Here is a 25,774-nt window from a genome sequence, read left to right as displayed (position 1 = left end):
CTCTGCACGACTGGTCCTCAGGACTCCAGGCTCAACCAACTCCCCATTCCCACAAAATTCAAGATCACTAAAGGTCAACCCGAGTACCAGCCCCAACTGGGACGGGGACCTCACTGTCATGTGGCACCTGTCTCATTACCGTCCCCAAGGAAGTCAGATGTACTGCTTACCACGATGTTGGCAGCAACGACCTCAGGATCCACACAGATAGATTCAACAAAGAAGGTCTACAGCAAGGACAGAAGACACAGGGAGGGCAGGGACAGGACCACAGGGACAGGACCACAGGCTTGGGTTAGTGACTTGCATTTCCTCCCAGGGTGTCCATCCCCATGCACCTGCAGTCATGCTGACCAAGCTGGAGTGTCATGTAGCTAAAGGAGGTATCACTGTGTCCCGGGCTCTCCCACTACAGCCCTAGAAAGCAAATTCCAGGAGGAGAGGAAACTGCACCTCCCTCAGCCACCCGATGCCACCCCAGTGCTCACGAACACCAGGAGGCTGCAAACGGGGTCACCCAGCATCCAGATACGCGACAGCTCAGCTAAGAAAGGGTGCTCAGAAGATCTCACCTTGTAGCCATTCTGTTCTCCAAAGTTAAAGATCATGGCTCTCCGTTCTCGGGTCGTATTGGTTGCATCAAAAACCTAGGACCAAACTGGGGTGAGTTCAGGACTCTGGCCCAGGGCCACAGCCCAGGCATATTCGGGGCCCCAGGCTTCTTGTCAGGATGCCTGCTGCCCAGGCCAGAGTCTGACCTGCCTCCTGCAGACTCCCATAGAGGGATGTGCTCAGCAGCGCTCGCACAGCAGCTGCTCGATTCATGTGTGACCAGAGAAATCTAGCAAAGCCAATTAAGCCCAGTACTGCGATTTGGATGTGGTTTTTCTCCTAAGGTTCATGTTCAAGTTCTCCCAACAGAGATGCAAGTCTGGCCTACCCAGCTCTGTGGTTTTCTATTGCCAGTGTGATCTTTCCCTCAATGGCTCCTGTCACGATGCTATTTAGATCCTTAACAAAGGCTTGGTGCTGGGGAGGTGCCCAAACTGGAACCTTTAGTCTCGCAACTGTGAGCTAAACCTCTTTTGTGACGGGCTGAGATAGGAGCTCACTATGCAGTCCAGGTAGCTTTGAACTTACTGTGTAGGATAGTCTGGCCTCAGACTGGCAGCAATCCCCCTATGCTTCTTTTTTTTTTTTTTTTTTTTTGGTTTTTCGAGACAGGGTTTCTCTGTATAGCTCTGGCTGTCCTGGAACTCACTTGGTAGACCAGGCTGGCCTCCAACTCAGAAATCCGCCTGCCTCTGCCTCCCGAGTGCTGGGATTAAAGGCCTGCGCCACCAGGCCCAGCTCCCTGCCTATGCTTCTTAAGTGCTGAGATTACAAGTATGTGATACCACACCTAACAACAACACCTCTTTTCTTTTTTATGTGTTTTTCACTATATTTAAAGTGTGCATGTGTGTAGTCAAGCCAGAAGACTCAAATTCAAACAGAAAAAACCTGTTTTTTTGTTTATGTTTTGTTGTTGTTGTTGCTGCTGTTGTTTAAATCAACCAACCAACTGACCAAACAAACATCAGGACATTTCTGCTAGGCAAGGCCTCACCCCAAGTATTCCCCAAGCACTATTCTGTTGTGTGGACATGGGCTCATGGGCACCCCAGGCTAGCCTACAGCTCCTTATACAGCCAAAGATGCTCCAATCCTCCTGCCTCTACCTCCATAGAACAGGAACTACAGGCACGCAAAACCATGCTCAGTTTATTCCCTGCTGGAGGTCAAATCCCAGATTCCATGCCTGCTAGGCCAGCCCTGAGCTACACCTCCAGCCTCTTAACTGAAGAAACAGATCTGTGGGATTCACGTCAATAAAACAAGCAGGTCAGCAAAGCAGAGACAAGGGGGCCTGGGTTACAGGACAGGAGCTTTCCCCAGGACAGTGATGGCCGTGCCACAGGCAGGAGATACAGGCTGGGGTCAGAGAGCTCCAGGAGGCATGGCTCCAACCGGAAAGTGGTAGGAAGGAGATGCACAGGGCCAGGGGAGCTCTTCCTCATGGGTACCCTGGCTCTCCCTGGTCCCACACTTCATCTGTCTGCAGGGGTCATCCATCATCCTGGTAGAATTCCCCCACCAGGCCTCTGGAATGGTAAGCGATATGGGCAGGGCTCCCTAACCCAGAATTTAATATGTGTGGAACACTGAGGTATGCTATTGCTGGTGCTAACCTCTAGAAGGAAGAACTGTAGCATTAAATGTAGCTACAAGTCCAGGGGAACGCAGGCCCAGACAGTTCCTTCTGCATGCTTGTTCCCTGGGTAGCGCACCCTCTGGCATGCAGGGCACACCCATCCCACTCTGCTTCTCTTCCAGGTGCCTGATAAGCAAATGGTGAACGGGGTGTGGAGTGAGGGGAATCCTGTGTCTCACTCTTGACTGTTTCTAGGGTGTCACACTTACCGCCACATGTCCCCCCTCCTCACTGAGGAACTTCCGGACGTCACTGAGGGCTGCTAAGGCACATTGCCTTCAGGAGAGAAAACACAGAGTGAGCTTGGCATCAGACCTTTAACCCTACCACAGACAGGAGAGGGGACAGCCCTCGAGTCTCCTCCTTTTTCATCTGTCAGCTTGTGGTTCTCATCTGCTGTGTCCCTGGCTGTCTGTTTTCTGAACAGACCTTTACTTGTCATCTTATTGGGGACCCGCTGTCACTCTGCCATGTTCATGACTCAGAAATGTCATGCATGGTCTATGATTACCAAGATAAGTGCTTTTCGTGAATTAATTTATGTTTGGTTTACTTATTTTATTTTGTGTATGAGTGTTTTGCCTGCATGATGTACACTGTGTGTGTGTGTGTGTGTGTGTGTGTGTGTGTGTGTGTGTGTGTGTGCCTGGTACCCTCAGAGGTCAGAAATGGACTCCAGTTACAGGTGGCTGTGACTATATGGATGCTGGGACATGGGACTTGAACCCAGGTTCTCTGCAAGAGCAGCAAATGCTCTTAACCTTGGAGACACTTCTCCAACCTTGGGATAAATGTTTTCCAATCAGACATTCTCTGTGCTGGGGCCGAGGGCAGCAAGAAAGGACACAATGGCTGCACATGTCCTAGAAGAGAGACCTCCACAGACCAGCCCCTAATGGAGCAGGGCGCTATCCTCTCTGCTCTAGCACTGTGCCTGTTCAGCTCTGACCCCGGACGATCTTATACAATGATACACTCAGATGCCTCACTTGCTATAAAATGACTGCCACATGGAGGCCACTCCCACTTCACCCACATCTCCTGAAGGTGTGGAGAGACCTACCTTTACTTTGTTTTGTTTGAGGCAGGTCTCACTCTATAGCACCGGGTGGCCTAGAGCTCGCTATATAGACCAAGCTAGCCTTGAACTCACAGAGCTCCACCTGCCTCTGCCTCCCCAGTGCTGTACTTTTGCTTTCTATGACCTCCTCCCTTCTCAAACAAGCAGTGCTAGAAATGGAAGCCAGGGCATGGCCCATGCCAGGCAAGCCCTCCCACCTGTGCCTCACTTACTCTCATAGACCAGTGCTAGATCTCTCATCTGTGATCTCAGGATGTGCATGCACCCACCCACCACCCCACACCCACACCCACCCCATGTGTCAGTGTCTACTGCATGGATGTCATTGTGGAGCCAGGTTCAGGTCACTAGGTAGCTGTGCCCTCGCGCCTCCTAGGGAGCCTCTGTGCTCTGTACGGTTTTCTATTAAAGCTGCAAAGAGCTTTCCTCTGGGAGTTGTAGAGGAGGGCTCAGTGGTTCATGACAACTGTGGAGCTTTTAGAGGACATGAGTTCAGTCCCCAGCGCCCATCAGACACGCAAAACTAAGGAACTCCAATGCCAGTGATCTCTGTGGTACTTGTATGTATATGGCATGCATGCATACACACACACAGAGACATTTAAAAATGAAAAGAAAGCCAGGGAGTGGTGGTGGCGCACGCCTTTAATCCCTGCACTTGGGAAGAAGAGGCAGGTGGATCTCTGTGAATTGGTCTACAAAGTGCAACCATGGCTGTTTCACAGAGAAATCCTATTGTGAAAAACAAAAATACACAGACAGACAGATGGACAGACAGGTGGACAGACATTAAAGCAAATCTTTAGGGGGATAGAGAAATGGCTTAGTGGTTCAGAATACTGGCTATTGTTTCAGAGAACCAAGTTCAAAACCCAGCACCCACATCCAATTCTGTGGACTCTGGCTCCCTCTTCTGGTTTCTGAGGGCATGGCAGGCAGATACACACAAGCAGAAGAAACAAGAAATAAAAATAATAAAATGAAAGAAAAATTTAATCTTTAAAAAAATGTTTTTAAGGGGCTAGAGTGATGGCTCTGCAGTTAAGAGCACTGGCTGCTCTTTCAGAGGACCCAGGTTCAATTCCAGCATGCACTCGGCAGCTCAAAAGCACCATAACTGCAGTTGAGGGAATCCAGCACTCTCTTCTGACCTCAGAGGACACCAGGCACACACGGACATACATGAGATCACAACACTCACGCATATAAAATAAAGGGTAAAACAACATTTTTTTAAAAAGTGTTTTGCCAAAATGTCTGAACTCTGCGTCTAGAAAGCGAGCAGGGCTGGCCCATTTTCCTACCGACCTGCAGGCCAGCGTGTTCTGGGCTCAGCTTGGCAGCTGTTCTGACTATGGATCTACTGTGGAAGAGGAATCCCAGGGCCTCAGAGGAAACACCAGGAGAACATCTCAGGGGCCTGCGTGCACACTCATGTATGAGTGTACACATACACTAGTGCTTGCATGTCCGTGTGTGGGCAGAGCTGTATGAAGGTACTGTCCCCACGTGTGGGCTTGCAAGTGTGTCGGTGTGTGTGTGAGAGACCCTGGGCTCTTGCCGGATGGACTGAGGCATCCTGTGGGACTCCAAGGACACAGCTCCCATGCGGATTCCCGTGGACTTCATGCCATGTGCCTTCCCTTTCTGTCAGTTTGCTGTAGTGGACCTCAGCCGTGAGTCCTGGGAAGTCGGCAAACCTGAAGGTGATCTTAGGGTCCAAGTGTGCTTGGTGTGCAGATGAAAACAAAGGCTGAGCACATGTGTACAACTCAGTATCACACACTCAAAAATGAGCCCAAGTGAAGATTCCCACGTGTGTGTGCACGCATACTCTCACAGACAGTGTGGCTATGTGTGCTCAGGGGTTGTGCATGTATGTGAACATGCCCATATACACATATGATATGTAGGCTTATGTGTATGTACACATGTGCATATAAAGTATACACATGAGGTTATGTGTCCATAGTATACACAGAGAGCTCATGTACAGTAAGAAAACGCAATAGAAATGTGCCTGGTGGGGGGTGTGTACATACATGTGCCTGTATAGATGTATATATGAGCCAGCACACACTGTTTACACCTTTGTCTAGTGTGGTTTTGTTTATCTGAATGTTATATAGCTTTTGAGACCTAAACAGTGCATGTGCAGATAGGAAAGCAGCCCTTTCTTCTCAGGCTTAAGACTTCTGGTGTCACACACACACACACACACACACACACACACACACACATTTGCAAATGCCTGTAATCCCAGTGCTTCAAGGGTGGAGACAAGAGAATCAGAAGTTCAATGTCATTCATGGCTATGTAGCAAGTTCAAGGCCAGCCTGAGCTCCATTGTGGCATCTATCTCAAAACAAAACAAAACAGAACAAAAATTCCTTCTGCCTGGGCTGAAGGTGAAGCAACCTATCAACAAGGCCCTGGTTCAACCCCCAGTACTGCAAACAATACAAAGAAAAAAGCAGAACAAAATAAAAACTACTTCTGGTCCTTTTATTTTTCCAATTCCTTAGAAGAAAAATTGGGATGGTCCATGGAAATTGGCCCTGTGGCCCGGTGGCTAGATTCAGGCTTTAGGTGTAGAACAAAAACAACAGGACTGTCTGTCCATCCTCTATCAGAGGCTCCTGTGTCCCTGCAGGTGACCCCGGGCTAGTTCCTCCCACCTCTCTGTCTGGGTTTCTCATCTGAATTACTCCCCAGATGCTGGCCTTTCAGGAGCCCCAGGGAAATCGCTGGCAGATGGGGACACCACAAACACTGCCTCCACACACGCCACTCCTCTGATTCAGACTGAATGGCCGCAAACAATGCAATCCCTTCCTAAGCTCAGACCCACGTCTGGGAAGGCACCACTGGGCACCACTGGGCACCACTGGGCAAACATGCCACGCCTTGGCAATGCTTTAGATTTTGCACCAGAGATGTAGACCTACTAGCCATGAGATATTTAGGCGAGTGGATGATGGGAAGTTTTTGTTGGTGTTGTTTTGTTTAATTGATTGGTTTTGGGTCTTTTCAGACATGGCCGCATGCTGCCCAAGCTGGCCTTGAACTATGTAATGGATTGCTAACCTTAAACCTGACCTCCTGCCCTCACCTCCTAAGTGCTGGGACTGTAGGCATGGACCTCCAAACTCAACAGTTACTTCCAATGTGAAGTAACCTATACAGAAGTGTATGAGACTCATGGACTCTGTGAGCCTCGGCTTCCTTACCTATAAAATGGGAACAATGACTATTGGCCACCAAGCACGCAGTAGATCCAAACGTCAATATATCTCCTAGCCTCCAGTCTTACCTAAATGTCAGACCCCTTCTGGGTGATTTCCCTGTCTCACCCCTATGATGCAAGAACAGAGGAAGCAGGTCCAAGTACACAGTGGGGTGCTCCTGCCCCCTGGTGGCCAGAGAGAGAATACGTAGTAGCTTAGTGCCCTGGTGGCAGATCCAGGTCAGAACTGGGACTGGACTTGATTTGAGGAAGTCACTACTACTGTCCTACCAAGATGCAGAGGCAAGTCTGTCACCACAGCTGACAAGGGGCTTGTGGTGGTTAGTGGCTGTCAAGCTGATACAGTCTTATGGTCACCTGGAAAAAGTCTCCATGACAAACTGTCCACATCAAGTGGGCCTGAGGGCATGTCTATTTTTAAAAATATTTATTTTTTATGTGCACTGGTGTTTTGTTTGTATTTATGTCTGTGTGAGGGTTTCATGTCCCCTGGAACTGGAGTTACAGACAGTTATGAGCTGCTATGTGGGTGCTGGGAATTGAACCTAGATCCTGCGGTAGAGCAGTGTTCTTAACCACTGAGCCATCTCTCCAGTCCTTGATTTCTTTCTTTCTTTCTTTTTTTTAATTAGGTTAACTGAAGTGGGAAAACCTGCCTTGACCACGTTGAGTGACACCCTATGGTGACCTGGTCCCTGAACAGTATTTAAGAGAGAAAAGCAAGCTGGGCAGGCAGGCAGGCAGGCATGCACGCACTTATCGCCTCTCTGTTTTGAGCTGCGGGTGTGACCAGCTGCTTCCGAGTCCTGCCTTGACCTCTCTCGGTGGACTGCAATCTGGAACGGTAAACCAAATGCACCTTTCTCCCCTACACTTTCTCTTCAGCTTTTGTCTAAGTGTCTTACCACAGCAGCAGGCATGAAAATAGAGAGAACAAGGCTTATTTCTGCTGTTATTTAGAGACGGGTCTCACTATGTCGTCCTGGCTGCCTGGAACTCACTATACAGACCAGGCTGTCCCTGAACTCATCTGTCTGCATCTGTCTCCCAAGTGACGAGATGAAAGGTGTGTGCAGCTGTACCTGGCAGGACAGGGTTCCACGAGCACCCCACCTTCTAAGGACATGTCGTCACTCCTCAAAATTGGGAGGGGGACAGAGATCGTGAGTGTCAACTACTCATTCCACAGCATTCAAACCATGTTAAACTAAACCTAAGGCCTGGCTGGCACGTGCCAAGATCATGCCAAGCACATGCCAAGCACGGGGCAAACATACTCCAGTACTTGTGAGAGTGCCCATCTTGGGGCAGAAAAGAAATAATATGCATCTTCTAGGGTTGCCTGGAGGAGACAAACAGGACCTCCACATCACGCAATGGTCCCTGACACATCCTGGGTAAGCCTCGCCTCTCCCTGAAGCTCCACCAAAGGTTCTTAACACTGGGGCAGGGAAGGGACAGCCATCAGAAGGCTACACACAACTTCTCCCTAAACCCATTCAATGTCAATCTTACTACAACATGAGAGGTTAAGAAGCCAGACCTAGCCGGGCGGTCGTGGAGCACGCCTTTAATCCCAGCACTCGGGAGGCAGAGGCAGGCGGATTTCTGAGTTCAAGGCCAGCCTGGTCTACAGAGTTCCAGGACAGTCAGGGTTATACAGAGAAACCCTGCCTGGAAAAAAAAAAAAAAAAAAAAGCCAGACCTACAGCTGGACATGGTAGCTCACACTTTAATCCTATCTCTCCAGAGACAGAGGCAGGCTCCTCTCTTTGGTTCCAGGCCCTGTCACACAGCGCCGAGCCAGCCCGGGCAGGCAGTCACTGCACTGAGTGTCTGCAGCTCACGCATTCAGAGTCTGAGAGAGGAAGAGCTTCTTAGCAAATGGGTCATAACTTAACCAAGCCTTCTCTAGGGTGATACCCCGCCCTCACCCTCACCACACTTACTTCCTGATTTTCAGGCCTTCTTCATTGTCTGGGAGGAAAAACTCAAAAGATTTGTACGTCTTCACCATGTCCCGGCGATACTGACCGATGTTGAATTCTGGGGGGAGGAGAGGCTCAGCTTTCACAGGTCAGCAACAGGACTCTTCCCTGGGCCCTGACCACTGCCCAGGCTTCTCTCTTCCCCGGCCTCAACAGCCCTCCCCCCCCCCCCACGCCATGATCCCCTTGGAGCCTCACCCCGAGTAGGCACGCCAATCCAGTTGAGGTACCGTGTCAGCTTCTTAGAAATGTAGGTCTTGCCCCGGGCTGGCAGGCCCACCATGACGATGAGTGTTGGACAGTTAGTCATGCAGACTGGAAGGCAAGCAGCACTGTGATAGTTAATGTGGATTGTCACCTTGGTGGGATTTACAGTCACCATGGAAACAAGTGTCTGGGCTTGTCTATGAGGGAATTTCTAGTATGTTAGCTGAGGTAGGAAAACCTGTCTTAAACGTGGGCAGCCAGCATGCAGGCAGGGGGCCTGGACTGAAAGCCAACAAAAACCAAGGAAAGATGAGCAACAGCGCCCATCCATCTCTCCGCTTCCTCACCATGGGTGGCTGCCATGTCACCAGCCACCTCAAGCTTCTGCCATGCAACTTCCTTGCCATGATGTTCTGTCCCCATGACTGTCAGCCAGAAAAAACATTTCCTTCCTTAAGCTATGTTGTGTCAGCGACAAGGAGAACAGCTAGTTTCAGGCACATGGCCACAGGCTGCTGGATCACTAAGTCTCCCTCTCGGCTGTGTTGGATCAGCCTCTGGGCACAGGACTGGTACCAGCTGTACTTCCCTGGGTTTCTGGCATCAGACAGCACCCTAAGGATCCCCAGAGCCAGTCTTAGGCTGATGTTTGTTCTCTTCCCAAGACCATATGGGCTCTGGAACCTCACCAGGCGCTCTATCACAAAGCACACACTGGTTGTACATAAGGCACAGGCCGGCAGCTGGACACTGTTAGGGAGCTGTCCACTGCCCAAAGGACGGAGCCAAAGCCTGCCCCTCTCACGTAGGAATCCATATCCTAATCTCCATCTACCTCATTTAATAATGTGTCAGCTCCACCATGGTCTCCTGGTCTCCTTAAAGATCCCCCTTCAAGCAGAGCAGTGGTGGCGCACGCCTTTAATCCCAGCGCTTGGGAGGCAGAGGCAGGTAGATTTTTGAGTTCGAGGCCAGCCTGGTCTACAAATGAGTTCCAAGTCAGCCAGGGCTCCACAGAAAGATCCTGTCTCGAAAAACCAAAAAACAGAAAAAAAAAAAAAAAAAAAAAGGTCTCCCTTCAACCTGTCCTTTCCCAAGAGCACTTGAACATGAACCTGGGGCATTTTCACCTCCTATTTGGTCACCTCACTAATGAATACAACTCTAGACTGAGTCCTTGGGGTAGCAGTTATTAGTGACTGTCTACCAAGCCAAGCAACCACCAGCTGTGCCCTTTAGAAAAGGATTATCCCCGCTCGGCTTGTTTTTTATATCCCCTTGTGGAAGCGTGAGCAGGGTTGGGGTACCCTCACCCGAGTATCCGGCTGCACCCTACCACCTGCTGTATATAAGAACCCCTCACCTACGTTCTGTAAAGAGGTCCAGTCAACTCATCGGCTTAGACTGAACTTGTGGAGCAGTGCCTCTGGAGGCCACTGGGACCTTAGGAGGAGGGGTAGAGCTTGTTTGCATCTCCCCCAGGGAAGGATTTAACCACAGTATCCCTGCAGTGCCCGAGCCACCCATGGCCCTGGCCCAGCATTGATGCGCAGTAACTAGGAGGGGCCAGACAAGCAGTGCATCAAGGTGAGGGTCACACGGAACTGAGGCAGAGGCCCACCAATGACAGTCCCCTCAATAGTCTGCTCATCTCCATTTCCCATGCTACCAAGTCAGGGTGTCAACCAGAGAAGCTGACAAGGCTAGACGCAGGGAAAGACCTGTCGACAGCGTCCCTGCGCTCCAGCTGCCTGGGACAGATGACCAAGCAGCAGGAGAGCTTGTGATTCAACTCAGCTTCCAAAATGACCAAATGTGACCCCTTCCTACTCACAGGAGCCTTCTTTTTCATCACCCATAGGACCAGGGACAGTAAATCCAGAGGAGATGGTCGGGCAGTGGTGGCTCATTCCCTAAATCACACAGCACTTGGGAGACAGAAACAGGAAGATCTTTCTGAGTTTGAGGTCAGCCTGGTCTACAGAGCGAGTTCCAGGACAGCCAGGGCTGTTACACCAAGAAACTCTGTCTCAAAACCAAACCAAAACAAACCAAAACAAAAAGCCCATAGGGGACAGACTGCTAAGCAGATGTGGTGAGCTGTCCCTGCCTCTCCTCTGTCCACTCAGTCGCCCTCCTTTGCCAGACTATAAAGAAGCCCCTTAGCACAGAGCTCAGGGACAGCTCTTCCTGGTGTCAGCAGTCAGGCCAGCTTCCGTCCCTGTGTTGAGTCTGGCACCTTCTGGCAACTCTGAGTCTTGCCCTCACAGCATGATTTAGCACTTTCCCCAAGGAAAAGCTGGAGCTCGCCTGGGAAGTTGCACACTTCAGCTTGCCCCGGCAGCATCCTGGACTACGGACACAGGTGTACTTCAGCCCCAACGACACTCAGGTCTTGGGATGTGGGAGGCATCATTCCTGTGCGTGACCCAGACACGGAACCCCAGGGGGGTGGGAAGGAGACGTGGGCTGAAGCAAGAGGGGGGACACTTGCAGAGTAACCTCAGTATTGGCTAAGGTTAGAGGAAACCAATGGAGTTAAGCAAGGCCCTGCCTCCTCCTCCTCCTCCTCAGGCCCAACAGACTTCTGGAGTCTGGTTTTTGCACAATTCCTGCCCAGGCTGACCAGAAGTGCTGAAGCAATTTAAAGAGAGTATATCAGCCATTTATCAGGGGCAATCCATCTGCCTGCCCCTACTGACGGACCCCTACACACACACACACACACACACACACACACACACACACACACACACACGCCACTGCTCCCTCAGGGGCAGTACTCAGAATTTCAACACTGAGGCGCTGTATCCAATCTTCATACCTGTCCTAGAGTTTCTGTTGCTGTGCTGAAACACCGTGACTAAAAGCAACGTGGGAGGAAAGGGTTTATCTGGCTGGTGTTCATCACTGAAGGAAGTCAGGACAGGAACTCAAACATGGCAGGCACCTGGAGGCAGGAGCTGATGCAGAGGCCATGGAGGGATGCTGTTCACTGGCTTGCTCATCATGGCTTGCTCAGCCTGCTTTCTTATAGCAGCCGGGACCACCAGCCCTGGGATGGCCCCACTCACAATGGGCTGAGCCCTCCCCCATCAATTACTAATTAACAAAACGCCCTGCAGCCTGATTTTCCAGAGGTGTTTTCTCAGTTAAGGCCCCCTCTTCTCAGATGACTATAGCTTGAGTCAAGCTGACGTAAAGACTAGACAGCACAGCATCTATTTTCCCAGAGTAGACCTGGGCCTCCTCCCACCATCTCTGGTGACAGTGCCCCTGTTCCCCTCTCCCATCAACCCACAAGGTGGACAGTCCGAGCAGCAGATTGGATCCCGGCACAAAACAAGGCAATAAATTGGTGATCGCCTCTGCTCCTTAAGATAAGCTTCCCAGCAAAGAATCAAAGCAAAGCAAAGTTCAAGAGCATTTGTGGCAGCCCTGCCTACATCAGCAAGATGTGGAGATAGTCCCTCCAGGGAAGAAATTATTATACACAGGGCAGAACCAGGGGGACACTGCAGACCTTGAGAGACGTGAGAGAAGGTGGGGTCTGCAGTCAGACGCTAGCCCTGGGCCCACAAGGACTCCAACATCTGGTAGCCAGGATGCAGAGCACATAAAACACCACACAGAGAGAAGGAAGTCAGAAGATCTGTCAACTCAGCCCTCCCTGCGTCCTTTTTCATTTATTTATTTATTTATTTATTTATTTATTTATTTATTTTTGGTCTTTTCGAGTCAGCTGTGCAGCTCTGACTGTCCTGGAACTCACTCTGTAGATCAGGATGGCCTCGAACTCAGAAATCTGCCTGCCTCTGCCTCCCAAGTGCTGGGATTAAAGGCATGCGCCACCACTGCCCGGCCTTTTTCCATATATTTACTGAAGGCCACAGAGCCTCAGAGCCCAGAGGCCTGAGGCATCTGTGGCAATGGAGAGCGTATACCTGCCCGCCTACTTCCAGGCACTTCCATCAAAGGCACGGCCACAGCCCCTGGAGTGAACTCCAGGTAGACGCCTGAATTGGCTCTACCTGCTCCCGGCATCTTGACCACACTGAGGAAGGAAGAACTCTTCAAAATTAAGCAACATCACACGACAGTCCCACTCAGGGGACAGAAGTTGACTGTCCAGGTGCCCTGTACATACACACAAGCCCTGTCACATCTCAAGTCATCTTGTCACTAAAAGAAGTCATCAGAAAACAAGACTGGGGGCTGCAGAGGTAGCTCAGTAGTTAAAAATCACTTCTTCTTAGCCTGGTGTTGAGGCACACGTCTCTTTAATCCCAGCCCTCTCGGGGCAGAGGCAGGCGGATCTCTGTGAGTTTGAGGCCAGCCTGGTGTACAGAGTGAGTTTCAGGCCAGCCAGGGCTACACAGAGAAACCCTGTTGTCTTTCACCAACAAAGCTCTTGCTCTTGCAGAGGACCAGGGTTTGGTTCCCAGCACCCACAGAGGAACACAAGAGTCCAGAACTCTAGTTCCAGGGGATCTGGTGCTGCCTTCTGACCTCTACGGATATCAGGCACACACACAGTGCACAGACATACATGGAAGAAAAATACTCAAACACATAAAATAAGTAAATAGATCTAAGAAACTTAAAAAGAAAGAAACAAAGGAAGACAGATAGGCAGACAAACAGACATTGGCAAGAGACCCATTCACAAGGTCAACACTAGCCCAGTCTACTACACCCTCAAAAACAAAAAACAATATCCTACCTGCCATGGTACTGGGGTCCCTCATGCCCTGTCCCATCTCCTCAGAGCTCCTAAAGGTCTAAGCTGGGATTCTAATGGTAAGGAAGACTAACAGCTTCCAGACACATCCGTGTGCCTCTGGGTTTTATAAATGTATCAAATTTTATCAACTGCTTATGGTGTTCGAGGCTGGAGAACACGCCTTTGTCAGTTGGCACTAACACCAACGCCCCAAGGAGCTGGGGACTGGACAGCAGAGAAAACCCACCACCAGCCCCAACTAGAAGTAGGCATCTTCCTCGGAAGGCCTTGGTCAGGCCCTTCTCATCTATCCTTCCTCGCCCTAGGGGTTTTACTGCCCTGGCAGTCTTCCAACCGGGCCCCAGGTCACTGTGCAAAGGGTAAAATACTGCACTGGTGCATACAGAGGGGCTGACTGGGTGTGCTGTGACCTCTGGGACCCCTGGCTAGGGCACACATCGGCAAGCTTCATCTTTGACCATGTCACCTCCTGTCTAGGAAAGTGGAGCCTTGGCTGTTCTGGAACTCAACTGTCAGGCTGGCCTTGAACTCAGAGATCCACCTGCCTCTGTCTCCCTGGGACTAAAGTCATGGGCCACAGCCACGTGATACAAGAACCACATTTCAATCCTATACTTAGAACTTAGGGAAAGATGTGCAGGCCCGGCCTCAGGAGCAGACAGAAGGGTCTGGCTCAGGCTGACCCCTCAGTCCCCCACTCTGATGTAGTAAAAGGCAAAAGGGAGATCGGTGGTGATGAGATCGACTTTTCTTTCTTTCCTCTGTTTGTTTTTTGTTTTGTTTATTTATTGATTGATTTATTTTGGGACAGGGTCACTCTACAAAGCCCTTACTACCCTGAAACGCACTATGTACTTTGAGTCGCTTCACACTCACAGAGATCCTCCTGCCTCTGCCTCCTGAGTGCTGGGATCAAAGGTTTGTACCACCACGCCCAGCTTGCTTCCAATTTTCAAGTATTTACTTGTTAGAGGCAAAAATGACAATGGTCCCATCCTAGGCTGAGGGTCTAAGGGTTGGCTCCTTGTCCAAGGTCACACAGCTGGACCAGGATGTGGCTTGAGCGTTACTGTCCCCGAAGGCCAGGTCCCCACTCCTTCCTTCTGTCACAGGGGCAGCCAGCCCCTGGTCTGGACCGCTGTCCTAAATCACGGGCAAGGAGCTTCTGCCTTCAGTCTTCCTTTTGGAAGCTGGCCAGGCTAAATCCACTGCCCCTGAGGACACGGAATGTGTCTGTCTGCACAGCTACGGCTCCCCCAGTACCCATATTGTGGTCAGAGCCACCACCCACAGGAACACGGTCTGCTTATGAACTACGGTCATTCTAGCAGGCCCCAAGTCATGATCATCTAACACACGCCTTCCCCACCCCCAGCCCTCCCTCTCATTATGGTAATGGTCAAAGTCAGGGCCTCAGGCTGGCCTTGGCCACAGACGCCTAGAGGACCCTCCCCTCCCTTATCACACATAGCAGCCTTCAGGAATGCACGGAGACCCTGGAACATCACACAACAGCCTGATCGCCATTTCCATATCTGCGCCACCAGTTGTACGAGATGTTCTCTGAGGTCTTTGCCAAGCTGCAAATTCATTACAATATTTGAGTGACTTATAAAACAATTTTTTTCATTTCCCTGTCAATAAAAAGTTACAGACTCGTTCAAGAACAAACAGAAAGACCAAGGAAGTAGATGAAAACACCAGGATCCCAGAAGAGCAATTCACGAATTACAGGAATTACAGCGTAGTTCTTTGATGTTTAACTCTCATGTGAACTCAAACGGCTGCTTCCACATCCAGGGGCACAGAGATAGGTCCATATGGTGTGCTGTCCCCACTGTCTCAATCCTGACAACTGTAACTCCCATGAAGTGCCTCTAAAACTTTGGCTTTAAAACCAAGGGGTACCTGAGGACTACTAGCCCATGGCAAGGCTTTCAAAGGTTCTCAGCTCAAAGAGGCCAAACTGCCTTGTCTGGAGCTACACAACTCAGGTTCCAGCCAGACTTCCCGCTAGCCCACTCTGTGGCCAGGAGAGAAAAAAGAGCCATGGCCACAAACGAAGTCCTCTTCTATCCTCAGGCACTGGAAACAGCTCGGGTTGGTGCCTATCCACTGGGTCAGACCCAGTCTCCAACAGACTGAGATGTCCCCTTCTCACATCTGTTCCCACTCCTGGTTCACCACACTTCTGTGGGCCACTGTCACGGTACCACGGTCACTCCCACTCACCTGTTCCCAGCCTCTCACTTGTCCCCGACTCTGCCCACCAGTTACAATAGCCTCACCGGTGCCTGCTTCTCTATCAGTCTCCTGCCTTTCCACTCGAGACCCTCGTCTAGGCCGTCTACCCACCCATCCGGGTTCACCTCCCCTCTCTCCTTGAGGACCCCGGTCTTACCACCACGCTGGCAGGCGTGCAGAGCGGGCCTGCCATTGCTGTACGGCATCCAGATCTTCTTCAGGGGATTCTGGGTCAGTTCCCGTGGAGACGCCATCCCCGGGCTGGGATGAATCGGACTGCGCTGCTTCTCACCCAGCAACGGGCCACCTCGGGCCACCCGAGGTCCCGCCCCTCCGGCCCCGCCCCCCCTCTAGCGGCTCCAACTCTTGTCAATCTTCTCGCAGGCCCGCCCCAGTACTAATAGGCTCCACCCAAACTAAAGAGGCACTGGCCTACGACTGCGCATGCCCAATTTTACTATCGCTTCTCTTGGACTAAGCACGCCCCATCCGTCAAGCCAGAGCTGATAATGCGCATGCTCAATACCAACTGCGTTTGACACCCGGATTATGCAGACCCCGCCCCGGACGTGAAGTTTACTGTACTCAACCAGATTGTTCTTATTTGCATAGGCCCCATTCATAGTCCCGCCCAGGGTGCTGCAGCCCTGCCCCAAAGCTTGTAGGGCCTCTACTCCCTTGAGAAATGTGACCTCACAGTCGCCTGCTGAGAAGGGTACGAAGAGGCTGGGCAGGCCTGCTTGATCCTCAGAGCCGGATAGTCTAGACCAGCTTGGCACTTGTCCCTGAATGGCTCTAATGACTGACTTGCTGTACTGGAAGTCAACCACGCTGCGCCCTCCTGGACCTTCTCTGGTCTTCCTCGGCTGCTTTTAGTCTCGAAACTTCCCGGATCCACAAGAACAACTTGTTCAACCAGGCAGAAAAAGTTCCCCATTCTTAGGTACATAAACACAGACTACATCTCAAAACCGACCATGTTTTGGCCTGGCTGCTGGGGAACTTAGGCTAAATCTCTGAAAAATATGAACAAGCTATTTGGGGACTCACTAAGCAGTATTCTGATTTATATTTTACCAATTATAACTTTGTTGCTATTTGTTTTTTCTTTCTTTTGGGGGAGAAGGGCAGGTTTTGTGTAGCCAGGCTAGCCTGGAACTCAGTGTGTAGCTGAGGGTAACCTTGAACTTCTGCTCATCTGGCTTTCACCTTCCAAGCTCCAGTGTTTCCACAGTGTTTATACAGGGACTCGAACCTAGAGAACCTAGGGCTTTGTGCATGCCAGACAAGCAGACTCCAGCTCCAATTAACGTTTTAATAATGAATTTATTTTTTTTAACGAGCTTCTGTCTCTTCATCAGGAAATGCAGACGTCATCAATTTTACAAGATTGTGGTACAGATTAAATGTGTCAGTCTCAGAAATCTGTTTAAAAACCCGTAGGCATTCTCACTCATTATATTACCTCCCTCTCTGCCTTTGAAAATGTACTGGGACAAGGGCCCAGGGCCAGGGCTGGCAGCTCAGGCTTAAGAGCTAAAGTGATATCATATGAGCAAGTTCTCCAGCTGGGCGACCCCCAGTGAACATGACCCCTTAGAGGCCGGTGAGGGGCAGTGTGGGGAAGCCACCCTTCTGCATTTGACCTCCACCAGTCTCCAGAAAGCTCAGGCCTCTTCTTTCTGCCCAGCCCTGCCTCTCCAAACTGTATATTTTCTGTGCAGGCCCCAGAACAAGGTTTAAATCTCTATCTCACTACCCTCTAGTGATGCCCTCCACCAACCCCCTGGCAGGTTTCCTGCCTCACATACACCTAGCCAGAAGCTAGGGACATGAACAAAATGGCTGACCCCGTTCACAATTGGCCCAACATCCCTTCCTTTCACGTCTCTGCTTTGGGTCAGTTCATCAAGTCTCAAACCAACTCTTCCAGAGTTTGGCACAGACGGAAGGACTGTGACAAAGGTGTCTTAACCACTGCACCAGGAAACAAAATTCAGAAGCCCATTTGGGGCCTCCCTGGTACCAGCTCTGGCTGGCTATTTTGGAAACTACCCTGCTCTGGGCGGAGATTCATTTCCTCTTACCTCCTTGCCTGTTGCAGAATCCTCCCTCCATTCCCAGGGGGAAGTGAGCAGCTTGGAGCACACCCACAGGGCTCCTCTTGTGGACATCAGCAACTCCTCCTTTTCTGAAGCCACTCCTTCTGCCTGTCTATGTCCTGTCCATGGCCAAGGTCATCTTGGGACCACAGTTATCCACAGAAAACTCATGGTCAGTCCTCACAAGGCTGCCACCTTATACACTCATGGGTACCCAGCACCCCATCAGTCTCATGCACCCTCTTCCCCAGAACTCCTGTTACTCAAGAGCTGGTAGCCAGGGCAGAATCATCTCCACACCTAGTCTGAGCCTGGTTTCAGGAAATGTAGCTAGCTCTACACCTCCCACTCCTCTGAGCTCACCGCCAGCTGACCCAGACACACCCTCTCAAGTCCATATATCCATATACCATAGGTCAACATCAGTTCTGAGGACCTATTTCCCGTCTCCCTTCCCACGACCTCATTTCTCTGGAACAGAGAATGGGACCAGGGAGGAGTCAAGATAACAGAGCCAGCCCCACAGGCTCATCTCCCAGCCTTCAGAGCTTCACCGGTCACATCTCGATTTACCGTCTCACGTTCAGAAAGCCCTCATGGCTTCTCCATCTTGGGGGCATCTCAAAGTGTACCAATTACCCTTGTCCCATGCACAGGCAGTGTTGGGATACTAGTGTTAACTCAGATATGAACATGGCTAGCTCAGACCTTCTCTGCCATGAACTGGTCTGGCCCTGGCTGGCTCTCTAGGTACCGTATGTACTGACCACTGGACCTCTTAGTAAAAGACATATGATCAAAGTCCTCGACCCTCAGTTCTCAAGGGACAAACCCTTCCCACTCTCTGTATCTTCTGCCTAGTCCTGGCTATACCAGTAAGCCACCATTTACAACACAAAGACCCAGGGGCTTCAGCCCTGCCACACGAATGCACGTAAACATGCTCACACGCAGAAGCAGAAGCACGGATATTAATTAGTCCTTGACCCAGGCATGCGCACATGAACACAATGCTGTCCAGGGCCTGCTGGCCTGCTCATTCTCTTCCTCTTCATTCCCCGACCAGATACTGCTCTTTGCTGGGTGGAGGCAGTTCCCAGGAAGACAAGCTTCCTCTGGCTATTTCCAAGAGCTGTCCCCAGCACCCCTCTGGGCCCAGGGTTCATAATGTGAGGTTCTGTTTTAGGGGTACGCAGCTATGTGAGTGGCAGCCTGGAAACCCTGATCCAGCCTGGCACTGAGCACACAGTAAATGCTCCAAGTGATTCAAAGCTAGCAAAGGTGCAAAGAAACAGCGCAGAGAGGCTTATGAGAAAGAAAGTGTACATGGTAGGTGTGTAAAGAAGCTCAAGACCAGCAGAGAACACACAGTGGGTGCCCTAGAAATATAGGCTTAAAGGCCAAGGCAGAGCTATAAAAAACAAAAGCAAAAGCAAAAAACTTCCCAAACTGGGTGATCATGATGAACAAGACCCCTCAGAGACCAGCAAGGGACATAGTGGGGAGTGCCTCAGGCAGCTCCAACTGACTGGCTCTCTTCCTTGGCTAAAGGAAGACACTATTTATAGACATCCCACCTTGGTAGGCCCCTATTCCCTACAAGGTCCCAGTTTTTCTTCCCCTTCAGGTCACTGGCAGATTGATGCCCTCTCAGAGTACTCTGAGAGACCCCCCAACACCCTTATGCTCTGTCCAACACCATCTTTACTGCACCCAGGTCAGTCTTTCCCCAGTTCCCACCCTCCCCATGCTACCCAATGCCTACCCTGGCCGTGGCTCTCCCGCCAAGGGTCGGTTGGAGAAGTGCCTCCTAATGCCCATCTGTCCATCCTGCAACCGAACTAGCCAGGGCCGCCGCCCCCTCCCTCGGTCCCCGCCCCCCAACGCGGCTGAGGAAGGGTAAGGAAACCCCGCCCCTGCACCCCTCCACCCCCCAACGCTGGCTCAGAGGAAAGCCGGCCCCGCCTCTCCAACCGTCCTAGGCCCGCCCTCCCGGGGCTGCTTTGCTCTGTGAGGTTGCCAGGCCCCCCCATCCAGGCAAGCAGCTGCACTCTGCACTCCCGGGCCATTAGCCCAGTAGTGCTTTTTGCCAGTCAGAGCAGCCCATACCTCTCAGGGTCCGGTCCGGTCTTTTCTTCTTGAGTTGTCTACACCACTGGGAGTCCCTGCCTCAACCACAGGCAAATAGGCTCACACTCCCCAGAAAGTCAGTTTCAGCACCAGCCCCACAATGGGATGTAAAGGGGAAGCCTGCTCTTTCCACAGTGAGCAGGTCAGAGGGGAGGGCGGGAAGGTGAGTGGAAGGGCAGGGAAGCCAGGTGTGACTCAGCCCTCATGTGTCACTGCCTCGGTGCACATGACTGGGTGATTCCTACCCTTCAGTCATCTGGCATTTGTACCTCCGCAGCCACAACTTTCATGTACACGCATATCACTCAGTGCTCCGAGATGCTTGGTGGCACCACTCTGCTTTACCGCTGAGGTTCGAAAAATGTGGACAGCTTTGCTTAGCACGATTCATCAAGGAAAGCACAAAGTTGGCTTGGGCCCTCAGCAGTCTCCACTCCCTCCATCCCGAGCCAGGTATGTCTGCGCACCTGGAGGGCTGCTGAGGCGTGGCTGGTCAGTGCTTCCCTGTGTGCTATGTGTAGATTTGGGAGTCAAACACCCTCTTCTTCCACCACCACCACCACCACCACACACAGCTATCAGAGGCTTACAGCAGGCAGAGACTCAGCATGTACACACACACACACACACACACACACACACACACACAGGGCAAAACCACCAGGGTCAGGTTTCCTACACTCACATGTGGTCACCTATGCCAGTGCCTGAGACGTTTCTGATAACCACATCTAAGAAGGATGCTACCTCACAGAGCACAAAACAAGCACGTCATCAGATGTGATGACGCATGCTTGTAACACGAACACCCAGGAGTCTGATGCAGAAGGATTGCTATTAGCAAGTTCTAGGATATGCAAGGATCCCATTGCAAGACTGTCTTTTTTTTTTTTTTTTTTTTTAATTTATTTATTGTATGAATGCTCTGCTGCATATACATCCACAGGCCAGAAGAGGGCATCAGATCCCCTTATAGATAGTAGTGAGCCACCACGTGGTTGCTGGGAATTGAACTCAGGACCTCTGGAAGAGCAACTAGGACTCATAACCGCTGAGCCATCTCACCAGCCCAAGACTGTCTTTAAAAACAAAAACAAAACCACAAAACAAGCACGTGACCCCCTCCAGCACTCTCTGGTGTAGCAGCCTCGGGGGTGAGGGGTGGCGGCCTGTGGACCTTAGAAGGATTTCAGGTGCAGCACTGGGGTCCTATGTTGACTCTCCTTTACATTTAAGGGTGGAGCTCACATGGTGGTATCTAGATGCTCTGTGACTGCAAGACTCAGCTAGGCATGACAAGATTCCACATATCAAACATACATGCTAGTGTCCAAGATGCCCAAACATATTAAGTGTGAGGGGCTCAGAAGCATGGCAATACACCATATGGCCAAGCTGTCTAAATACACTGAAGATACTTGGAAGCTATGGCAGTGGTCCACCTCGGTGATCTCTGGGTATGTGTTTAGCCAAATGTAGTACTGTCCAGCTTTGTGGCTGTCTTCCAGAGCTTCTCACCCAGGGTCACCCCATCTTTAGGACCCCCTTCTTCAGTCTCAGCGGCGGCCAATACGGGCTAGTATCTGAGCATTAGTGGCAGCCTGGTTCCTGGCAGCCTTGTAACGAGCCTGTTCCAGTAAGATCCTCAGGAGGCCAATGGGGACATCCAGGGAGAGTATGACACGGGTGTCCAGGTAAGGGCTGGCTTTAGAGTTGCTCCAGGAAGCTGAGGGTCCTGTGGTGGTACCTGAGGGGCTGTCTGAGGTCACAGAGCTAGGAGTTGTCTCTGGAGAGTTCTGAGGAAGGAACTGGAAGGTGGGGATAGGAGTTCCTGGGACAAATATGATCCTATCCAACATCAGGACCACGAACACCACCAGTGCCCACCTGGTCATCATGTGGTAAGGCTGTAAGGAGAAAACAGGCTCAGGGTCCAGGCTCGACAGCTATAGTTCACTGGAAGGAGAGAAACTGCTAGAAGTAAGAGGCAAAGATGGGTTGGAGAGGTTACAGAGGTCACGCCAGGGACAGAGACACAGAGACAAAGTCGGAGAAAGAAGGAGAGCTGCCGAGTAGTGGTGGCGCACACCTTTAATCCCAGGACATGGGAGGCAGGGGCAGGCGGATTTCTGAGTTCAAGGCCAGCCTGGTCTACAGAGTGAGTTCCAGGACAGCCAGGGCTACACAGAGAAACCCTGTCTCGAAAAACCAAAAAGAGGCAGGGTTGGGAGGCTGAGGCAGGATCCGAGTTTGAAACCAGATTAGGTTGCAAAATTGAGACCCTGTCTAAAAACTTCAAAGATAACTAAGGACAGAATGGCATCAGAGGCAGAGAAAGAAAGGGGACTGGCAGGGGGAGAAGCAGAAGAGGGAGGGGGGTGAATGGGACGGAGACAAAGCAAGAGAGGGGAAGACAGGAAGGAGACAAGGCAGGAAGAGAGCAGCCATCCAGGAGACAGCTAGAGGGAAAGAAAGACCCAGAAAACCCCAGAGTGACAAAATGGAGACAGGTTCTGAGCACGGGGCTGCTTGAGGAGGGGCAGCAATGAGGGCAGGTGAAGCAGGGCAAGCAGAGACCCCAGAGCCTCCCAGGTCCAGACATCTCCACCCACCAACCCCAGGCCCCCTCAACCCAGACCCTTCCCACCCTGAATCAAGGCCACTCATACCGCTATGCCAATGTCCTCAGGGGTAGGCTGAGACGACGGCTGGGGCTGCCAGGGTTAGGGCCAGGCAACAGTCCTGCAGCTGACCCTTCCCTCCACTTCGAGGCCCATTTATCTCCCCCAGCCTCCTGGGGTAGCATGTTTCCTGGCATGAGGCAGCGCCCTACCTATGACTCACCCCCTCTTAGGGAGCTAGGACACCTCCTTAGCCCCTGCCCTACTTATTTCTTTTGAGGGGACAAGTTAGGGGGACTGAGAACCCAGAAAAATAATAAGGGTCAGGCGTGAGGACTCTATACCCTGCAGTATAGTGTAGACTGCCCCTTCCCCCAAAGGAAATTTGCCTCCTGGTACCCCCAACCCACCCAAACGATCAACAACAAGGGCCTTTTAAAACAGCAGCTTTAATGCCCCGGTCCCCTCCCATCAGCACCATGGTATCACAGCCTCGGGTCAAGGGGCAGGTTGGACACCAGTCACATCCATTCACTGCCCACAGCCACCCCCAACAGTGAGTCATCTGCCAGGAAAGCGGGCACCACAATGGGGATTTGTCCACAGGGGGGAAAGGCTAGACCCACAGGACCAAGTCACTGAAATAGTGGACACACTCATGTGCACACACAATATACACGCCCATGTGTACACACAACTCTAGCACCAAATGGAGCACAGCAGGACCCGGCTGAGACCCTGCCACCTCCAGGGTCTGCTGGCCACCAAGCGCATCATCCGGGCCTCAGCCCTAGGCAGCACCTGCATGGAACACAGCAGAAAACATTCAGCCCTCTGAGGTTCTTCCCCAACGTGAAGTCTGCATGCACAGAAACATGCCAATGCATCCAGGAGGGATGGAGTGTGGGCTCGGACTTAAGAGGGACCCTTAGCAAAAAGGAATATGGAGAGGGACCATGCCGGCCCCTCAGCTGGGGATATGTAGCCGGTTCTGGGATCTGGGATCTGCTCCAGGTCCTCCAGACTCAGGGAGCATCTTGGCCAAGCACTAATAGGTGTAGATGCAGCCTCTACTCAGAGCATCCAGGCTCATACCTGTTTTCTGGCTGTGAACCCCTCGAGGTGGGCAGTGGCGCTCACATGCCTCACGGGTTCCAAAACGATTGGCATTCCCTCCGCAGCCACCGTAGACAAAGGGGTGACAGGCTGTGCCACCAGGTACAGCTCGATGGTACCAGCGCAGGGTATAGGCAGTACAGGAGCCCTCATCCAATGGTAGGGAGCAGAGATCTAGGGTCAGCAGTGGTTAGGTCACCGGAGATAGTGGGGAATCAGAAGAATCCGAAATCAGTAAAAGATCAGCGGTGGGATGGGCTCTGCTTGGCACTACCTGAACCTCTCTGGTCCCAGCCCTTAACCTCGGCTTCACCATCCCATGGAACTTCAGGTTCCTGGTAGTCCTCCACGGAATACACGGAGTACTCAGAGAAGTCGTCATCATCTTCGGGGGGCACCTGGCCTGCAGACAGGGTGGGGTATGCTGTGAGGAGACCCCTGCTAGTTCTGGGACAGAATAGACCATCTCCCCCATGTGCAGAAACGTGTGTGTCCTGTCTGTAGACTCTATATACATTCAATGTGCCCTAGTGAATACGCATATGCATAACTGTGCCCAACCTGTACATACCCCGTGGGCTGTCAGCCTCACCTTCCTCCTCAACATGAGAGACCTGGAGCACAGGAACATGGTGGAGCTGGGAACCAGCTGTATCCGCAGCATAACCGGGGAGGGGTCCTGAAGCACAGAGCAGGCGATGACATCCTTGGTTATCAGGGTCAGCCACCCTAGCCACACCCCTACTGAGAGGACCCAGGCGATAGGCATCTAGTTGGTGCCTTGAATGAAGAAAATTCTAGATACAGAAAGCTACTCACGTGATCCAGACGCAATAAACTGGCCCTGGCAGGCTGGAAGTGACAAAAAAGGAAGAATGAGTCCCTGAGAAGTGGAGAACGAAATGCAAAGGCAGGAAGATGGGGAAAGAGAAACAGACAAAGGGCACATGCATGGGGGCTAAGACATACAGAGAGACAGAGCCAGCCAGCCAGGGAGAGACAAAGGAGTGAGGAGAGAGACCAGGTGATGGAGAAGAGGAGGAAGGGACAGGAGGGAGTGTAGAGGAGATGAACCATCAGGGGGAGAACCTGGGAACAGATCAGCGATGCAAGGACCAGAGGCAGCTGGGGTCAGAAGGCAAGGAGATGAAAGCAGTCATGATAGGAAGCATCAGGGCCCCAGGATCATCCCTCCCCGTCCTGTGTCACAGCTGGGACCAGCTCTGTGCCTTACACTACCCCTCCACATAGATGGTCATCAGAACACGGTGCAGCCGCCCACATCTCTGTCTCCCCCCACTAAGGAAGTCCTGTTAGCATGTTTATTCTCCACATCTGTGTTGCTCATAGCCATCGGTCTCCACTTGACCTCTGCAAGTTCTGGGGAATTGCCGGCCCCCATCTAGGTGTCCCAGGATGCAGTTAGGGCAGGAGACTCCACACCAGACCCACTCACCACAGTGCTGATTCATCTCCTGACGCACAAAGCCCCGAATGTCATCCTCCTGGGAACACAAGACCACAAGGTCCCCGAAGAACCCATGAATCATGGGTCTCATAATGCAGGAATCAAAGACAAGTCATTATCAAGTCAAGAGCCCCAGGACTCAGGGGTCAGCGTTCTGAGTGCCCTAATCCACCCAGGCTAAACTCACAGTCAGCGCAGCTTCTCCCTTCTCCCCACGGGGGCCAGCAGGTCCCGGGCGTCCCTACGTGTGACAAATGTGACCAGGTTGTGACAGATCTCAGACATCAGTGGTGATGTTAATCTCTGACTCCACACTGGGGTCTCCCCACTCACCTGCTCCCCTCTCTCACCAGGCATGCCAGGAGCACCAGGAGCCCCCGCCACGCTCTCTCCAGGGGGACCACGCTCACCCTGTCAGACACAAGGACCAAGGAGGCAGGGTCAGTGACAGTTTGGGTCAGAATACAGGCAAGCAGCCGGGCGTGGTGGCGCACGCCTTTAATCCCAGCACTCAGGAGGCAGAGGCAGGCGGATTTCTGAGTTCGAGGCCAGCCCGGTCTACAGAGTGAGTT

At 51.7% G+C, this 25,774-nt stretch overlaps 3 protein-coding genes across 5 annotated transcripts in view; all 3 read right to left on the bottom strand.

Annotated features, from left to right (window-relative positions):
• Positions 1-19,720, bottom strand: part of Pfkfb4 (6-phosphofructo-2-kinase/fructose-2,6-biphosphatase 4) — a 43,428-nt gene extending 23,708 nt beyond the window's left edge. The window contains exons 1-6 of one of the 3 annotated variants that reach the window (XM_021205885.2): positions 19,633-19,695; positions 8,769-8,885; positions 8,532-8,628; positions 2,464-2,530; positions 573-647; positions 171-227 (exon numbers count right to left, since the gene is read on the bottom strand). In XM_021205885.2, coding sequence (XP_021061544.2) covers positions 171-227; positions 573-647; positions 2,464-2,530; positions 8,532-8,628; positions 8,769-8,880 — 408 coding nt within the window. In that variant the 5' untranslated portion in view covers positions 8,881-8,885; positions 19,633-19,695. Of the gene's footprint in view, positions 1-170; positions 228-572; positions 648-2,463; positions 2,531-8,531; positions 8,629-8,768; positions 8,886-15,922; positions 16,133-19,632 lie in introns of those variants that run through there. The other 2 variants (XM_021205883.2, XM_029543462.1) reach the window with 2 other exon arrangements.
• Positions 19,721-20,905: 1,185 nt separating this feature from the next.
• Positions 20,906-21,898, bottom strand: Ucn2 (urocortin 2). The gene has a single exon (XM_021208096.1). The coding sequence runs from the start codon at positions 21,893-21,895 to the stop codon at positions 21,554-21,556; it is 342 nt and encodes a 113-aa protein (XP_021063755.1). The 5' UTR covers positions 21,896-21,898; the 3' UTR covers positions 20,906-21,553.
• Positions 21,899-23,048: 1,150 nt separating this feature from the next.
• Positions 23,049-25,774, bottom strand: part of Col7a1 (collagen type VII alpha 1 chain) — a 31,244-nt gene continuing 28,518 nt past the window's right edge. Inside the window, exons 111-118 of the mRNA XM_021206308.1 lie at positions 25,536-25,613; positions 25,390-25,443; positions 25,191-25,239; positions 24,554-24,586; positions 24,327-24,413; positions 24,009-24,137; positions 23,714-23,908; positions 23,049-23,419 (exon numbers count right to left, since the gene is read on the bottom strand). Of these exons, the coding sequence (XP_021061967.1) occupies positions 23,409-23,419; positions 23,714-23,908; positions 24,009-24,137; positions 24,327-24,413; positions 24,554-24,586; positions 25,191-25,239; positions 25,390-25,443; positions 25,536-25,613 (636 nt within the window). The 3' untranslated portion in view covers positions 23,049-23,408. The remainder of the gene's footprint in view (positions 23,420-23,713; positions 23,909-24,008; positions 24,138-24,326; positions 24,414-24,553; positions 24,587-25,190; positions 25,240-25,389; positions 25,444-25,535; positions 25,614-25,774) is intronic.

The sequence above is a fragment of the Mus pahari genome, chromosome 10 (assembly GCF_900095145.1).
Source record: "Mus pahari chromosome 10, PAHARI_EIJ_v1.1, whole genome shotgun sequence".
NCBI classification, from domain to species: domain Eukaryota; kingdom Metazoa; phylum Chordata; class Mammalia; order Rodentia; family Muridae; genus Mus; species Mus pahari.
The sequence above is the reverse complement of the archived record's forward strand: the minus strand, read 5'-3'. Positions and strand labels throughout refer to the sequence as shown.

What these genes read in the sequence shown, in the direction of transcription:
- Ucn2 (XM_021208096.1), bottom strand. Translation starts at nt 21,895, where the DNA reads ATGATGACCAGGTGGGCACTGGTGGTGTTCGTGGTCCTGATGTTGGAT.